The 18093-nt window shown below is 53.7% G+C and overlaps 3 protein-coding genes across 4 annotated transcripts; 1 reads left to right on the top strand and 2 right to left on the bottom strand.

Annotated features, from left to right (window-relative positions):
• Positions 1-15: 15 nt before the first annotated feature.
• Positions 16-1726, top strand: NIP7 (nucleolar pre-rRNA processing protein NIP7). The gene is made up of 5 exons (XM_067302315.1): positions 16-124; positions 739-825; positions 956-1094; positions 1169-1309; positions 1385-1726. Exons 1-5 carry the CDS (start codon positions 69-71, stop codon positions 1502-1504), a joined length of 543 nt encoding a protein of 180 aa, XP_067158416.1. The 5' UTR covers positions 16-68; the 3' UTR covers positions 1505-1726.
• A 379-nt stretch (positions 1727-2105) lies between these two features.
• On the bottom strand, positions 2106-6301 carry TMED6 (transmembrane p24 trafficking protein 6). Its single transcript, XM_067302851.1, has 4 exons — positions 6093-6301; positions 3589-3715; positions 3170-3321; positions 2106-2633 (listed from the first exon to the last, which is right to left on the bottom strand). Exons 1-4 carry the CDS (start codon positions 6291-6293, stop codon positions 2409-2411), a joined length of 705 nt encoding a protein of 234 aa, XP_067158952.1. The 5' UTR covers positions 6294-6301; the 3' UTR covers positions 2106-2408.
• A 1885-nt stretch (positions 6302-8186) lies between these two features.
• TERF2 (telomeric repeat binding factor 2) lies at positions 8187-17878 on the bottom strand. Of its 2 annotated transcripts, none has more exons than XM_067302309.1 (10): positions 17699-17878; positions 17433-17528; positions 16684-16814; positions 15904-15990; positions 15124-15270; positions 14363-14697; positions 13358-13747; positions 10821-10906; positions 10073-10125; positions 8187-9048 (listed from the first exon to the last, which is right to left on the bottom strand). In XM_067302309.1, exons 1-10 carry the CDS (start codon positions 17838-17840, stop codon positions 8890-8892), a joined length of 1626 nt encoding a protein of 541 aa, XP_067158410.1. In that variant the 5' UTR covers positions 17841-17878; the 3' UTR covers positions 8187-8889. The 2 variants fall into 2 exon arrangements, with proteins under 2 accessions (XP_067158410.1, XP_067158411.1); XM_067302310.1 differs by having other exon boundaries at positions 13358-13591.
• Positions 17879-18093: the final 215 nt, after the last annotated feature.

The following is an 18093-nucleotide window of genomic DNA, read 5'->3' as shown; positions in this document are numbered from 1 at the left end:
GCGGCGGCGGTGCTTCCGCTTCCGGGGCTGCTTCCGGGTCCGGCGCGGCCCCGCGTGCGCACGGGGCGATGAGGCCGTTGACGGAGGCGGAGACGCGCGCGCTGTTCGAGAAGCTCGGGAAATAGTGAGGGAGCGGCACCGGGCCCGGGGGGATCCGGGGGGACGGGAGATAGTGAGGGAGCGGCACCGGGCCCGGGGGGATCCGGGGGCACGGGAGATAGTGAGGGAGCGGCACCGGGCCCGGGGGGATCCGGGGGGACGGGAGATAGTGAGGGAGCGGCACCGGGCCCGGGGGGATGCGGGGGGACGGGAGATAGTGAGAGAGCAGGACGAACCTGGAGGGGGCGAGGGACCGGCAGGGACTGGCTTTGGGGGGGCGGGAGATAATGAGGGACCGGGCGACCGGGGGGATCCGGGGGATAGTGAGGGACTGGGGGGGGGGAGTTGACCGTAAATAGGGGCAACTGCGGGATGGGGAGGGGCCCAGGAGCGGGGCCCAGCGAGGGACACGGGGACCAGGAGGGCCAGGACCCAGCGAGGGGGCCAGGCTGGGCTCAGCAGCGGGGAGGGGACGGGGGGGAAGCGGGGACGGGGACTCCGCTGCGGCCAGGGGGTGGGACGGGAGGAGCGAGGGGCAGCAGAGGGGTTGGGGGACGCATGTGTGTCTGGGGGCCGCAGGCAGGACGGGGGCCGCTGTGGGGCAGCGCGTGGCCAGGCGCTCACGGCCTCTCCCCGCAGCATCGGTGAGAACATCCAGCTGCTGGTGGACCGGCCCGATGGCACCTACTGCTTCCGCCTGCACCGGGACCGCGTCTACTACGTGAGGTGAGCGGGGCCAGGGGGCCGCGGCGGCGCTGGGGCAGCGTTGAGCCGGGGGAACTGCGCCAGGCTGGAAAGCGGGCGCGCATGGCCCTCCTGGCTTGGGCGCCGCTCAGCCCTGCCCGTCTCTCCGCAGCGAGAAGCTGCTGAAGGTGGCCACGAGCATCCCCCGGGACAGCCTGGTCGCGCTGGGCACCTGCTTCGGGAAGTTCACCAAGACACAGAAGTTCCGGCTCAACGTCACGGCCCTCGACTTCCTCGCACCCTACGCCAAGGTGGGAGGCGGCGCCCCCGGCCGGGCCCTGCGCGCCCCGGCCGCAGCCCCTCACTCCTCTGGCCTCTCTTGCAGTACAAGGTGTGGGTGAAGCCCGGCTCCGAGCAGTCCTTCCTCTACGGCAACCACGTGCTGAAGTCCGGCCTGGGCCGCATCACGGAGAACACGGCCCAGTACCAGGGTGTGGTGGTGTACTCCATGGCCGACATCCCGCTGGTGAGTGGCCCCAGCGGGCTCCGGCGGTGGGGTGGGAAGCTCCCTCCCTCCTTCTCACCTCTCCTCCATCCGCAGGGATTTGGGGTAGCTGCGAAGTCCACGCAGGACTGCAGGAAGGTGGACCCCATGGCGATCGTGGTGTTTCACCAGGCCGACGTCGGGGAGTATGTGCGGAGTGAGGACACGCTGACTTAAGGGAGTCGCGCGCTCCGAAAACGCGAGCGATTCTGGGCAGAACGGACCTTGTCCTGCACCGTCTGCACGCTGCCGGCGCGCAGGGCAGCGGGGGCCTGCCCCGAGCAGGGTGGTGGGAGGCAGCGGCGCTGCCCCACGCCTGCCGGGGGTGGGGGGTTGGCGCTCCCCGGAGCGGCAGGTCTGGCGCTGTGATTGCATAAAGCCGTTTCCCTCTCTTGTAAACTGTGTTGTCTCGTGCAGAGCCTCGGGGGGGTCAGTCCTCACCCCCCACCCCGGGCGGGGAATTACGCTTCAAGTTTGCCTTCCTCAGGTCAGTGTCAGATGGTGACACACGCTGAGTGTGAATCCAGAGGGAAAAAGCACTGCGCGAGGTTAAGCAGAGCGGGCTGCTGGGGAGGCCTCCCCCGTGCTCCGCTCTCGGCCTGCGCTGCAGCCGTCGGAGGTGACGGCTGGGCTTCCCGGGAGGGAAGAGCCGGGCAGGCGGCTGCCTGCAGGGAAGGACTTGCTTCTCCTCGGCTTGCAGGCGATGGCCTGCAGCCAGCGCGCGCTGATTTTGCCAGGGGTTTGTTTATTGGGTTTCTAATAGAAAAGGCACGTTAAGACTCCGTCTTTAAAGAGTGGCAAAGACGCAACAAACGGTTCCCAGCAAACGCAAAGTTAAGGCAATTACTTCAGACTTTTTTTCCTTCAGAGTGATGTCAGTAGAGGCAGGGCTAGAGCCGAATGAGGGAGTTCTGCGCGTCCAGCTGCACTGCCTCCTCCCCAGACAGAGTCTGGTCCCCCCTCCTGTCCTGCGGCGGAGGGGGACTGGTGCGAAGACGCAGAGGAGCAGTTCAGGTCCTGTTGCTGCAGGCCGGGCGCTGGAGCTGCCGGCTGTGCTGGGTGTTGGTGGCGCTCGCAGCCCCTAGCACCTTGGCTTGGGAGCGGGCTGCACAACGAAGAGACGCTTCAAGAAGTAGAGCTGTAGCACCCCAGAGAGCACAATGACGCAGCTCTGAGCCAGCGACCACCAGTTGACGTAGTTGTAGTTGGACTCGAGGAGGAAGGAGTCGGCTCCTTTCCTCATCCGGGCGAAGTTGTAGAATCTCCACATGTGGAAGACGTGGACCTGCAGCTTCCGCATGCTGACCTGCAGCCAGAGCAAGGGCGAGAGGAGGAAGCTCGCCAGCCGCAGAACGCGCTGCTGCAGCGGCTGGACGTGGCAGGGACGGCTGCAGGAACACCCTGGCAGTTACCGACGAGGCTCAGCCCCATGGGCTGCGTCGCCCAGCGCCGGCCCTGCCGCGGGGCCTTGGGAGCTCCAGGCTGGGAGTTGCAGCATGCTTTTAAGTACCAGCAGTGATAAACCCCTTTCTGAGTTCCCACAGAGACACTCGCCCTTGCCCTGCTCCGCTCTGGCAGGCTCCGAGGGGCAGGCCAGGGGCCAGCACGGCAGCGGCAAGCCACTGGTGACTCCCGGCACGCCAGCACAGGTCCCGGTAACGACTGCCGGTTTGTCATCCCGCCCAGCTCCTGGCTGCCAAAGCCAGACACCTCGAGGACCCCATCCATTTCCAGGATGAAGCTGCTCCATTAATTCTTGCTGTTGTCTTCATTTCAAGCCTGGCTTTGCGTCTTCCTGACCCACGTGCTATTTCAAAGCTCTGTGGCAGAAGTGACACTTACCCCAATGGCATCCAGGGTGTTGTTCAGCTGTTTCCTCTCTACCTGTTGTTCATTCTCCATGTCGAAGCCTTGGTAGTACACACCGAAGTTGAGATAAACCTGCATGAAGCCAAAGTGGTTGTGCTGGTTGTCCAGGCACAGCTGGTAAAAACCTGCAGAGAAAAGGGGGGGGGGTTTGTTCTCTGAGCGGAGCAGCTGCTGCCAGACAGACCCCTGCCCCTCGCTACCCTCTAACCCCGTCTGCGAGGGGGTGAGACCTGATCTTACGGATAGATCACCAGGAAATTTGGGTTGCCTAGGCAGGCTCGGAGATGCGTGTTAGCTGGGGAGCTCACAGCCCTCAGGCTCCAGTCATCGTCAGTCTGCTAATTGCCTGCGGCTTTCAGAGGGGCCCAGGAAGGGACTAGCGTAGCAGGGACCTGTCTCCTTGGTCGGAAAGTTGATCTGTCCCCGCACGTGCTGGGAGGAGCCAAGCCGGAAGCCGTTGGGGTCGCTCACTGTGGCCAGGACGTGCCTGTTGCTCGCCATCCCTGATGCCCGCTGGACCTGGAGGTGGGAAACAACAGATGGAAGCGCAGGGGCTCCGCTCCCCTCCGGCGGAGAGCTGCAAGCGCTGCCGCGCGCTGGGCGTAGGAGTCCATCAGGACTGCACCGCTAGAAATGCAGTGTGGCTACTCCGAGGGGGAGTCTCCCCGCCGAGGGCAGCCTGCGCCGCGTTTCTGGAGCCGGACGCGCCGGGGACCAGTCCCGGAGCCAGCCTGGTTGGGGTTGCGGCGTGACTGGTGGCCGGGCCACGCTGGCACTGCAAACCCTCAGCAGAGGGGAGGTGGTTTCCCCAGTGCCTCCCGCAGGGCATCGCCGGATCCGTCTGGAGGAAGGGCTGCAGGAAGGGGAAGGCGGCTGGAGCCAGCGCTGTGCACGTTTAGCAGCATCACGTGGTGGAAGAGAAGAGTTTCTCAGGGAGAGGAGACTCGGCCATGGCTTCCAGAGCAGGAGTCCCAGAGACTGCCCTGCGGGAGGCCTGGAGCACGGGGACCCTGCTGGCTCTCTTTGACACCATCCTTTCCAGTCGTGCAGAGATGCACGTTCTCTGCTTTCCCCAGCAAATACAGCTCCTTCTTCCGCCTCTCTCTGCCCTTCCTGGGGAGCCCAGGCTGGCCCAGGCTCTCCTATCAGGAAAGGCTGAGAGCTGGGCCTGTTCAGCCCGGAGAAGAGAAGGCTGAGGGGGATTTCAGCAATGTCTATAAGTATCTGAAGAGAGGGTGTAGAGAGGATGGGGCCAGACTCTTCTCAGTAGCACCCAGCAATAGGACGAGAGGCAACGGGCACAAACTGGAACACAGGAAGCTCCATCTGATCATGAGAAAAAACTATGCAAGTGTGACAGAGCACTGGAGCAGGTTGCCCAGAGAGGTTGTGGAGTCTCCATCCTTGGAGATATTAAAAAGCCGTCTGGACACGGTGCTGGGCAAGGTGCTCTAGGTGACCCTGCTTGAGCAGGGGGGTTGGACTAGATGATCTCCAGAGGTCCCTTCCAACCTCAACCATTCTGTGATGCTGTGGGGCGCTGACCTGGGAACTATCTATTCCTTCCGGGCCCCTGTGATCATCCGAGGGGCTCCCTCTCCTTTGCCAGGGTGTTCGCCCCTGCCATTCCCCAGGGACCCTCACGTGCCTGACTCAGCACCCCAGGAAAGAGAGAAACGGGGAGCCTGCAGTAGCCCCTGTGAGCAGGGAGGAACCACCATGACCCGCTACCACGGGGTGGCCTGGCCGTGGTGTCCTGCTTTAGGAAGCTCCCCTCCTTCACTGTTCTGGAGCTGAGCTGAGCACGTTGGCTGTGCCCTGTGCCAGGAACAAAAGCCTCTTTTCCGGTGAGCTGCCAGTTCCACAGAGGGCTGCAAATTTTTTTTTGGTCTCTTGAGTAACTTAACCCCTTAGTTTCCCATCCCCGCTCCTACAGTGCTGCTGGTGCCAGCAGACCCTAGCGGGGCCTTGGCCATCACCTTGCCCAGCTGTGCCACGGCCGGTCCCAGGCCGGGACTGCAGGTCGTGTGCGCAGTCAGCCTCGTCGCAGGTCTCCCAGCCCTGCGGGTCTCCCAGCCCCGTGCTCCAACCCGGCTCCTTGCCCTTCGGGTTCAGCGCAGCCAGGGCCGCCACCGCGACACTGCTGCTCGGCCCGGGAGCCGCGGGGCTGGAGGAGGGAGATCCCGGCTGGAGCTCGAGCTGGGCTCCTGCTCGCTCCCTAGGGCTGCTCCCACTGGCGAGTCCCGGCACGGCTGCCCTGTTCCACACGGCTTTGCCCAGCGCTCCCTGCCGAAACGCTGCTGGATGGTGGAAGCGTGCCTCAAACGCTGGGCACGGTCGAGCCCACGCGCTCCTTCAATCAGCCTAGTGTAAACAGGAGCTAGAAGGGCTGCAGCTTCCCCTCGTGGGAAGGGGACAAGCAGATACGGCTGTGCCCAGGAGACCTTCAAAGCTCCTTCTCGCGGCTCAGAGGAGAGCAGAGGCCTTGTGCAACAGCCTCCAGTCGACTCGGCACAAAGCAGAGCTCCCCACGCACTTGCAGCTCCCTGTGAGCTCCCGCAGGTGCCACGGGCCAACGTCCGGAGCTCTCGGCACCTGCGGCTCCATCTGTTCACGCAGACATGCGAGCAGGCGGCAGCCCCAGGAGCCAGGCCCACTGCCATCAACTAGTTACAGTTTTAAATCAGGTGTTTTTAAACAATAAATAGGATCAACCATGAGAGAGGAAACTGCCTAAAGAACACGGCCCCAAAGGGCTTGTCGCACCCTCCGAGGAGGCAGCTGGCATTGGATCAGTCCCGGGGGTGGCTCTGCGGCCAACACGTCCTGGTCCAACGCGGACCCCGTTAGCAGACACACTCTGCCGACAGCTTTCTGGGCAGCGTCCCCCAAATACCTCATAGTTGAAGAAGAAGTTGCCGCTCTGGTGCGCGAACTGCCAGAAGCACTCCACGGTGCCCGCTGGGATGACGATGGCGAAGTCGTAGCGGTCGGCGCCGCGGAACAGGGGCTCGTCGCTGGACCCGCTCAGGGGCTCCGTCTTGGGGCACCCCGCGGGGCTCAGCAACCCCAGCGCCAGCAGACCCAACAGCAACATGCTGCTCTCGAGCCTCCGGCGCTCCGGCTGGGGCGGGCAGGAGCAGGGATCCGAGGTGGCAGGGGTAATCATTAACTGCGCTCCTGCTCTCCCATTTGCTCTGCAGTTTCAGTCGGCAGCGCTTGGGCTGGTGTCAGGAGCAGCTTGGAACAGGCTCCGCTCCTCAAGGTGATGCCGGTGCCCAGCAGGGCCCGATCCGCTTTGTCCACGTTAGCGCTTACCAGGTTGAACCCTTCTGCGCGGAGGCTGCTGCACGAGTACCGCCGTCACCAGCAGCACCGTCTGGCTGCAGAGCTGGTCCTTCGTTCTCGGAGCCCTGCTCCTCTTGCAGTCTAACGATCTGCTGCTCTGCGTCTTGCAAACAAGCAAATTAAGCATGAAAAGACAAGAGTTTAGCTACAGGAAACACGCACGGCCCCCCACAGGCCAGCTGAGCAGGGGCTGCACCGTCCCCCCACTGCCACGCGCTCAGACACAGCGGGTGTTCGATCACGGGCTGCGATACCCTCCCCATGGAGCCTTGGGCCGGAGCAGCAGGAGAACCGGCTCTGCCCCTCGCAGAATGAGGGTTTTCCCTTCCACCTGGGCACGGTCCAGGGCAGGAAAGACAGGAGTTCCCTCATACTGGCAATTACTGATCCAGCTTTTAGTCCACATAAAGCTACTCAGCCCCAGAATAGGATTCTGCAAGCTCAGGATGGTCCTTACTACCCGAGGCTACTCCAGCCCAAGGGAAATAGCTGTAAAAGCAGAGGGGGGAATGAGCAGGTGACGGGGGAAGCTCATTCCAGCAGCTGCTGCTCCTGAAGGACAGAGAGGAAGCAGGTGTTTCGGAAGGGACTTCTACCCAACCCTGGCTCGAGGGGAAGCCAGCAGCAACATGGCCAAAGGAGGCATTTCTTCAGCTGGACCAGAGCACTGATTTCAAAAAAATTAAACTCTCTGGTGAGGGTGGGAGGAGAATGTCACAGTAAATCTCTCCAGAACCTGCCCTTTCTGTGTTGCAGGTTGCTCTCACAGAACCTGCCAGGCCATTCAGGCTTTTGCTGCTCTGTTAACACAACTTATCCGATTACTCCTTGTGACTGAAAAGAAGGTACAGCCCATCACCACCTATCCCAGGGCCTAGCACAGGCCATCGGCTGTGGCCTGGGCTTCTCCGGGCTGAACTGACAGGTTACATCTGCCAAACGGGCACTGGGCCATCAGGGTTCTCATCTTTGCACAACTGCTCCTTCGCAAGTCAGCGTGGAGCTAGCTGGCTCCCAGAGAGCAGAGCTGCCCCCGCATTAGTGTCAGCACAAGCGCCTCCCCCTCTCCCCCAGCCCTAAGTGCAACAGCCGCAGAATAACGGGAAAAGTAGTGAGCCTGGCTGGGCTTCTCCCACCCTTTCTGGCACTGCCTCATTCACCGCAACTCACCTAGAAACAGAGGCTGCTTTTAGAGGATTCCTCCGGACACACCCTGCCCTTTGCCTTCCACAGGACTATAGCCTAGAAGCTGCCACTTCATCTCCGTGCCTACGAGACAGGATCTCCTCCCTTCAGGGGATCATCGATCCACCCCAAACAGCTGCTGACACGATATTCCCAGCCTCAGCTGGCTCGGGAAGCGAATAGGGAGTCCCATGTCTCTGGGGCGGAGCATTCCCCAGAGGCATCCGAGCAGTCAGTGCCCCGAACGCTCGCATTTCCACCTGGGGGATCCAAGTTTGCATAGTACAACTGCAGCACCTAACATGAGACGAGCTTTATTTCACAGAAGACCCTTCAGACACAGGCTCCAACTCTGGCACTGGAGGGCAAGAACACAGTGCCCTCAGAGTTCACGCACTTGCAGCAAGTGCACGGGAGGAAGGTGTTACCAGAAAGCTGAAATTCCTTTAAGACAGGATCAAAATCATTAAACACTGGAACTTTTAATGTGGGAACAACCAATACTTAAGTACTGAAACAAAAAGTATACATGTTGTTAAAGCCTCAAGAATCTCGGGGTGGGGGAGAAATTCCCACTTACAAACTATACATTTACAAATTGGAGAGAAATGTAAAAACCAAAGCAGATCACCCTGCCTAAACTTCTTCTTCTCCACAGAATCTCTGGGACTATGTGCTGCCTCTCTCGCCAGAGAGACTGAGTGCAAGCAGAGGAAGCCTATCAGACAAAAGATTCACAAACCATTTAAGAAAAATTAAAACATGTAAAAACAGCCACTGATTTGACAGCATCTGAGCAGAGAAAACTGTCATTTTATCAGCCCATGAGGTTGAAATTCATTCTGCAGATGCTGCAGGTGTCAGGTGGAAGAGGAAGCCTCACTCCAGGCCATTTCTGAGGAAGTGCAAGTCGGGCTGCATAGCTTCTGCCAGCTGCAGAAGATCTAAACTTTGCAGCTACAGCTAGAAAGACAAGGCGCCTTAATTCTTGTCAAATGTGGTTTCTGTCTGCTGCAGCATTCTCCAGTACCAAATAGTCACACTGTTCCCATCACCCATCAGGGAAGGGCACTGGAACCTCACTGCTATTATTGCTCTGGTCCATCTTTCAAAGGAAAAGTAAGAATATTTTTGCACTGAAGGTCCCTTGGCTTCCACTTTTAGAGGATTCCCAGCTTTTTCATGGTCCGCCAGCGATCCTTGATCATCACTGATGTGCGGTTCCGGAAGGGGTATTTTTGGCAAATGGACTTCCATCTCCCTTCTCCAAACTTCTTCACTCCTTCTTTGATCCACTCACTTTCCTGTATTGTCCATTTCTACAAAAGAGCAGGTAAGCAATGTTCTGTGATCAACACAGTACAGTTTCAGGAAGGAGCTGCATTTGGCCGAGAAACTGCACTCTACCCTCTTCTGCTCCCCAGCATAGTATCTATCTTCTACTCTATGATCTGGTCTAGTAACATGGAGAAAAGGCAGAGATTCAAAAGCATACACAGCCTTCACTGTTACAAATATGGAAAATACTAAGCTCCAACACAAGTTCAGGAGTAGTTCAGCTTCCCAAAGCACAACGCTGGTTACTTGAGAAAGGAATTACCCCTTGATGCAAGAGCAATCATCAAAGGTACAAAGCACTCGCTGCTTATGCCCTGCGTAGCAGCACATAAGTAGGATGATAAAGAATCTGCAAGTTCAGCTCTGCAGCCCCCCTGAATTTTTGTACCGAGACTAAACAAAAGGAATTGAAGAAAGTGAGTCATCATGAACAAAGTGCTACATTGTGTACAGCAGCACTAAAGCAAGCAGCTATTTACCCAAAACCAAGGGAAAGAGAGTTACTAGAAGCACCTGACTTTGGAGCTCTTGGAAGGTAGCAGCTGCGATACGCGCACCCCTCACCAAACAAGAGCCTCTCCAGCGCTTGGGGAACACAGCGGGTCTAGTTCCAAGCCACATGCATCGAGGAAAAGGGACTTTTCTCAAGTACCAGTGCCAGGCATGTGGGTGGCACACAGCTTTAGCCAACTATCAAACTGCTCTGGTTCTAGCAGAGAAACTTGAGTCTGCTCTGTGAATACAAAGACCCGCACAACTCTGATCAAGCCTGGATATTGCAAGCACTTGCCTCAGTAAACATCACTTCACCGCAGTGGCTTGTGCTCCATTTAAAGCGCAGCAGCAGCTTGCGCTGCTCTAGTGAACCGCATGCTGCTAGGGAAGCGGTGTGAGCTTCAAAAGAGTCTCCTCACCAGCCGATCTCAAATTAGCCATCAGTCTGCTCTGCTATAGACTGTGTTCTAATTTCAGACCTGCAGAGAGGGTTTAAGGGCTCCACATTACCTGCTTCTTGGAACCGAAGACTGTAGAGTTGTGGCTGTTCGTCTCAAACGATGCTGAAAAACAAAGCAAGCGGGTTACGTTTCACCGTAACGCGGGAAGTATACAGACCTCCTTGAGAGGCTGCCTTCGGCTTAACCACAGGACTCAGCGGTTAGCTGCAACACAAACATCCTGTGAGAGAAAATGAAACCAAATTCCCTTATCCCCCCCTTTTCCGCAGTTACAGCATGCACAGCCTTTCTGTTTCAAGGCATTAATTGCCTTGCCATTAACTGACCCAAATAGGATTGATTTTGTTTTAAAGTAGCTAGTATGTTGAGGAAAATGGGGGCATCCATCCAGAAAGCAGCTACGCTGTACCCTGAAGCTGGAATTAGATATTCCAGAGCCTTGGGCACTTCTTTTCACCAGTAGTGCCAGCTAAGCTGCGTATGTAGCTGCAAAGGGAACTGGACTAGAAATTTGGTCTGTCTGAAAAGGTAAACTTAACCTCTATTTCATGGCAGTAAAAGTGGGAATTGGGAAAGCTGTATTTCTGATAATTACAACCTACAAGTTAAGGATAATTATTCTGAAACTTGAACAGCAGTTCTTGGGATGCATTTCAGATTAGAGGTACAACTGTTTTCTTGGGCTTTTAGTACTTCTAGTTTCAAAATCCAGTCACACAGAAGGTAGCAAGACACCTGTGAACAAGCCACAAAGCCGGGTTATCAGTTACCACCTGCAACAGGGATTCTGTTCTTACCTGCATCTGAGAATAGCTCATCCTCCTCACTCCAAACATCTTTTTCTTCTTCAGCAAATGAGCTGTTCCACCTTGCTTTGGTGGGCCTGAAAGCAAGCAAGCATTTGTTTCAGCTGCTAGCTGGGGAGAATTTTGTTCTAGGGAGCTAAACAAAAACCTGCAAGGCTCACAGAAGAACTTGCTGCTATCTACAGATGGGGTGGAAGGTGCAGGGACACCTGGGTGACAGCAGACAGGCCTGTGATGAGCAAGCAGCACAGAGATTGTGGCAGCTTGTCCAGCCCTAAGGCGGTATATACACACGCCGCCCCTGCATTCCCCTCAGGCACAGCACCGATCCTTCAGAGCCCCTAACGGAAGGCAGTGTGCACCACACTGTCACATACAAATGGCACATTGTATTTTGTAATCAGTATTTACAAAAACGCATCTGGGATTAACTACACAATTAAACAGTTACAGCAAACACGTAAAAACAGCTAGACTTCCCTGGCCTTTGTCTATGGCATGAACTCGACAACAGCTCAGGGCAGAAGCCCTTAGTATTCTCAAGAAGCATTTAATTCTTACCGTTTCACTACTAACACTACTGTGGTCAACTGAGCTACAGAGGCATCTCACTGAGATCAAGTGCCTTAATGCCATCACTTGCTTCCAGCACTCAAGCACAATCCTGGGAGATGAATTAGATGTGTTAAAAATACTTTAAAAGTTTTGCCCGTGGCTACCATATATGATATAACTGAAATCATTTATGATTACAGCAAAACAACTGCTCTCTATTCTTACTTATGAAGTTGTACTTTTTAGCTCCTCTTTCTTGCACATAAACATTCAAGAAGTCCTCAGCAGAGATGCACATGATCAGTTAAAGCTTTCCAGAAAGACGTCTATCACCAGCAACCATCACTATCAAGACGACTTACATTTAAAGGCTACAACCACCCAAAATAACCACACGAGAAGCCCTGATAATACATCAGGTTTCCGGGCGAACTGGAAACCGTTCCACACAGCTGCCAAGCCTGATACTTGAGAACTGCTCAAGCCAGTATCAGACTTGTGACATCAGCCCCGCTCCAGGTTCCCTCCTGATCTGGCACTAACCCTTGTTTTATGCACGCAGCATGGGACAGGAGGGCGTCACCTGAGCTACTGAGTCCAGTCCCTTCCTAGTACAGGCAACCACACAATGCTCTAGTCCAGAAGAGTTCCCAGGACACCTTTCATCTCAAGATGTTCCCCAGCACCCTCAAAATAAACTCAAGACACATGCCAAGAACAGCATCACCAGTCTAAGTCCCTGACATCGTAGAGAATCTATAAAGTAAAGTTCTCAGATGACCCTAAGAAGTGGACCACATGGGAAAAACATCCCTTCTCAGTTTAGTCTCTGACAAGTAGCTTAGCCCCGAGCAAGACATACCAGTGAGGTATCCAAGCAATCTCACCACTACACGTGTCAACGCACTCCACACTGCATCACATCTGTACTTGCAGCCGCTGTCCTGGGCTTCAGAGAGAGACAACCCATCCCCAAAAGAAGCCAAGCTACACACAATGTACCGAGATCTTTACCAGCCTCCCTTCAAACCCCAAACTTTATGTAGCTCAATGTGCTTAAGGTAGAAACCCAAGGGAAGTTGTGTTTTATTTACACTTTTCAAACACATCAAGCTGTCCTCAGCAAACAATCCTCCTAGTTTTGCTCCTGTGGATCCAAAGCATCATTATTGCTTGCTGCTATGCATCTTGACTAAGCAAATGAATAGCAACTCAAAGACACTTTAGGAAGGAAGCTTTACCACAGCCTTGTTAAGACCTGCAGAAGGGGATACTCCTAAAACTAACACAGATATGCGACTCTTAAATCAGACTTCTGTCAATAAGCTTACTTTACTAGTTTGGCTGGGGGATGGGGGGGGAGAAAGGCAGTTGGGTTTTTTTTTTTTTTTAAAAGATTTCCTGCATATGTAATCCTACCCCCTTTACCTTGCAGCTGAAATGACACAACTCATATGCAAGAAACAGCCAGAAAGCCACAAGTAAGTTTCTTAACCAACAGAGGGTTTTTTTGGGGGAGGAAAAAAAAAAGAAAAAAAAGAAGAGCTTAAGAGAGTTAAGTGTTACTTTTTGAGCGTTTTTACATGGAAAAGTTACTCTAAGCTGTTCCACAAGACGTACCCACAAAATCTTTCCAACTTCAGCATTACCAACTGTAACCTGCACAGAAACATGCATTACCTGTGATATGCATGTTGGAATCACCTACCAATACTAATCACAATAACTCTGACTCAGTGCAAGTTGAAGCTGGATCATTTTCTTATCTCCATTACTATTTACCAAACAGTTAACTACTCAGACAACAGAGCATTTACTTCATCCAGTTGCACATACGCTAGTAGACAAGGATGATCAATATTCTCGTCTTGAATTAAAGATAAAAGGTTTTTGTTGTTCACCCTACCGACATCAGCTGCAAGTCAAAATACTGGGCGCAGATTAGAATATACCACAAGAGACGGGCTTCATACTTGGGATTTTTAGTAGACACAGGCTGGTCATGCGATTTCTGAACAGAAGGTCTGGAAGCAGAAGACACAACTGGCTCCTGGGAAGAGTCTGGGCTCTCACTCAACTCGCTGCACTGGCTGTCCTGCTCCATGACCAGTTTGCTTATGGTCAACAAGCGTTTGCCCTTATGGGGTATTTCAGGAGGCTCTGAGATCTCAGAATCTTGATTCTCCACTTCTTTCCGTCTCTTGGTTCTGTGGGATACAGAAGGAGATAGTTGCTTGGGGAAAGAAATGTCTGTTTCATCCAGTTTGGTGAAGAGTGCATCAGAATCCTGGGAGTCCGACAGGATCTTGAAAGCTTCTCTCAGAACAGAAATCCCATACGTGGTTACAGTTCCAGAGGGCTGCCTACAAAATAAACAAAACTAAGCAGGTTGTAAAGACTTCACCAAGGCGGCTCCACTTCACTGAAATCGGGGGTTTCCCCTATGCTGTGACCCTCAACAATTCACTACAACCCGAGGGTGCAAGATCTATTCAAGAGGACATTCCCAACCCTCCAGCCTGCCCTCCTTCTAAAACAGTGCAAGGCACCACTTGGCCAGCGCTACTGGCAAACAGCTCTCTGCCGAAGATGCCAGTGCCACCTGCTAGAGATGGCATCCAGGCATCCTTCTGCTATTCTCGACTAAAGGGCTGATAAGCCACAGACCCCGACAGAAACCTGTGTCTTCTCAGCCACACAGATACCAAACACTGTTCCATAAAAACAGATCTTCTGTCATCAGCTGCCTTCCCTTCCTGGATTATAAATGCATCTTCAGGGGCAGGAACCCCAAAAACTTAGCATGTTAACTCTGACCTAGACAGCAATCTTACAATAGCCTTTAGCACCTTGCTTGGGCAGACCTGCTTGGGCTAGCGTTCAGGGAAGCTGAGTTGCCTGGATAGAGCAAACTATCCCTCAAAAGAGAACTGCTGCCAAATTTCATCTGTAACATAGGGCCAGATTCCTCTGCCCACCTTTCTGAGTTCTTGGAGGACACTTCTGTAGGTCCTGGAGCTGCTGCTGGTGGTACAGATATTTCCATAGGCTCTGGAGATTCTTCCAAGATATTAGCTGCTGCTTCTATAAGCTCAGGAGCTCCTGCTTGGTCCTCTGCCCTTTCTGCAGGCTCAAGAGCTGCTGCCAGGTCCCTTGCTCCTTCTGCAGGCTTGGGAGCTCCCGCTGGGTCCTTTGCACTTTCTGCAGGCTCAAGAGCTGCTGCCAGGTCCCTTACCCCATTTGCAGGCTCAGGAGCTGCTGCTGGGCATTTTGGTTCTTCAGCACATTCTGAATTCAAAGTCTTTTTCACCATCTTGGACAGGGAAAAAGCATGCAACCATTATAAAAATGATTCCATGTAATGCCATTTAATTTTATCCCATTCTAAAGACATTTTAAGCAGTTACTTGAAATGCAATTGATTTTAGGTACAAAGTTAATGTCTATCAATTAAAACTTGTAACGTGGGTTGAAGAAATGTATTCAACTGTGTAAATCTTTTAGGGATTGACTGAATTCAAAACACTGTGGATTTAGCCCCTTGTTAAGTAGGTGCCAAACTCTGCAACTCATTAATCTGTGAAGGCACGTACAATCCAAAATACTGTATTGCATCGTCTCCTGGCAAAGGAAGTGGTAGCTTTCCCCAGAGCTGTATCTCATGCCGTTTTCCTCCTGCCCATGGAGGGGCAGAAGCAGGCGCAGGACTACAAGGTAGGTTACCAGGGCAGACACATACCGTTACCAGCAATGGCTCTGAATCATCCACATAGGTCTCCACAAACTGGAACACGCTGTGCTGAAAACTCTTGTAAGAGAAGCCTGTGATCGCTGGATGAGCCGAATTCTTCTCCCGGATAACACTGAGCAACTCTGTCCTCATTTTCTAGGCAAGAGACAAGAATGTTTGAATAAGTACAAGAGATAATAAATGACAAACTCAGGAACTGGGTTATGGATAAAGATTGGGCTTTTCCTATTCAACACTCTCCAAGCCCAACTAAGTTACACCAATACAAGTTTGGGAAAAGGCCAGAGGAGCAGGAGATCCATCTTGTTTCAAAAGTTCTGACATATTGTTTCCAGTGCCCAAGACACTGCACTGCTTACAGAAATAAAAATGGGAAACTTTCTGCTTTACAGAACCAGCCCTTCTTACCAACTCATGCTCCACACTGGTGGACTCGAGTTTGCCTCAAGCCACAAGGATGGACGTTTATGCCTGAAGGAGCCGTGAAGATATATGAAGGTATATGCATAAGAGAGGAAGAAAGTTCTAAAATGACTAGCAACATGCAATTTTAATGCTAAATGGCCAAGGGTTCTTCTTTCAAGAAGGATTCATTCCATTTTCATCACCCTGATCCTTTCCCTCTTTTTCAGATTTCTGTAAGAGGCAGGGGCATCCAGGGGAACCAGTTAAGCGTTTAGAAGGATTCACAGATGCGTCCCCACAGAGCCCATAAAACATACCAGTTCATTCCTCAGACAGTCGTCTTTCATTCATTCGCAGACTCACCTGGCTGCTGGGATCCTTCCCCATGTGTCTCCTTATAATTTTTGAAGCTTTATCAAACTCTCTGTTTTTGATGCAAATTATAACAGCCTACAGAAAGAGAACAGCATTTGCTCTGTTGACATTAAACCAACCATATTCTCTAGTACCATATTCTCTAGTACAACCGTATTCTCTAGTACAAGTAATTATCAAGTACAGCACACAAGTAACAGCTTAGTGCTACCTTACACAGAGAAACAAATTCTGCATTAACTGATCCAGAAGCAAATAAACTGAAGATATGCATCTGTAATCAACCCACTACTATGATTTTTCATAGGATATTATTCCTTTTCTCATTTATACAAGACTATTCTAAGACAAGGGAAAAGCACAATATTTATTGGAAAATACCCACAGAAACACACATAAAATGCATTTTAAATTTGTGTTTTCTAGTTTCGATTCACCTCTGGCAGGACCAAGCTCAAATAGGTCTGTATTTTCAGAGCAGGATATTCCCTAAATAATAGAAGTGATAACAAAAGACAGGGAAAAAAAGACAATTGCCCCAGTAAGGGGATCTATGGGCACATATAAACCTATGTATAAATTTAAAGAATAATGGTAATAATACCATTTGTTTCACTAAATATCTGTGTAAAATGCAATGTGTAAATAATTTTCAAGGAGTACCATCACAGACCAATTTTGACCACCCTGTGCATATGCCTGAGCACAGCTTGGATTAAAATTCCTAATGTTTTTAGCATGTTAATGATAAAGAAAAAAAGGTCTTACAGCTTCTTTCACCATTTTTTGAACAGACTCCATCTTCTTTTCAGACACGGAGAATTCTTTCTGAATGAGCTCCAGGATACCAATTGCTGATTCAAGAGGGGTAAGATCCGACTCTTTGTCAAAGGTGCAATCTACAAAAATAAGTCACACGCGCTGGTTTGTTAAATCACACATAGAAATGCCTTAAAGAGAACTTACTGCAAGCAAGTTACTTGATTTGCTCAGTTTGACCACAAATTCTACAGTTACTGCTCATGAAAAAAGAAAGGGAACGATGGACTAACTGCAAAGAAAAACATCTAAGGTATGCAAGATCCCTCTCACAGGCACAGAAACCTACAGAACCACCATGAATGGCAGTTTGAAAAGTTATGAAGAGTAACTGATCCAGCAGCAACATTTCAGAAGCTACAAGGCTGAGGAGAAGTCACAGGGCTGGTACACATGGACAGCAGGACAGCTCTGGAGTTCGGGTTCTGGCACAGTGCTAGGGGACATTGCTCTCAGCTAAGAGCAATGATCTTTCACGTGGGACCACAGTGCAATGGGGGTGTGAACAGCCACACTCTGACCTCTCAGCCCCCGAGGGGAGCTCCTCCAGTTACCAGCTGCTGCCCAGGCCTCTGCTCTGGGCAGACAGGCAGCTCCGCAGAGCTGCAGGGACACAGCCACAGAGTGGGGCTCGCTCTGGCTGGGGGAACGGGCGGGGAGCCGAGGCCAGGGCCTCCCCAGGAGCGCCGGGCACCCACCTAGGTTCTCACCCTCCTCGATGCGCGAGAGGAACTGCATGATGCGCAGCAGCTGGGCCACCACGGGCTCCTTCTCCAGGGGCCGCACGAGCAGCGCTGCGGGACAAGAGGCAGGTCAGGCCGGCACCGCACAGCCCCGGCTCCCCCCGTGGGGCTCAGCTCCCCCCCCACCGGACCTCATCCCCGGGGTCCCCCCCCTCACCAAGGGTTTGGGCCCCGGTCTCCCCCCCCCCAAGGGATTGGGCCCCGGCCCCGGCGCGGCCCACCCTGCATGACATCGCGGAGCTGGCGGAAGTCGCGGTTCCGCCCGGCGCGGTAGGCCGCCACGGCCTGGTGGAAGTAGAACTGCAGCACGCAGCGGTTCACCGTCTCCTCGCGGGCGGCGCCGCCGCCACCGCCCGCCGCCATTGCCGCCCGCCGCGGCCCCGCCACCCGAGCCCGCCGGGTCATCATCCCGCCCGGAAATGACGCCCTCCCGCCAGCGCCGGAAGTGACGGCATCCGTCTGAGCCGCTTTTTTTCCCTCCCCTCCCCGCGGCGCAGAAGCCCTATTGCGCAAAGGGGGCCTGCGGCGACCGGCATGCACTGCGCCCGCCCGGCGGCGCCTACAACTCCCAGCATGCCCGCGCTCCCGGCGTACACCGCGGCTCTCGCTCCTCCCC

Source organism: Apteryx mantelli, chromosome 10, assembly GCF_036417845.1.
Source record: "Apteryx mantelli isolate bAptMan1 chromosome 10, bAptMan1.hap1, whole genome shotgun sequence".
Classification (NCBI taxonomy): domain Eukaryota; kingdom Metazoa; phylum Chordata; class Aves; order Apterygiformes; family Apterygidae; genus Apteryx; species Apteryx mantelli.
The sequence above is the reverse complement of the archived record's forward strand: the minus strand, read 5'-3'. Positions and strand labels throughout refer to the sequence as shown.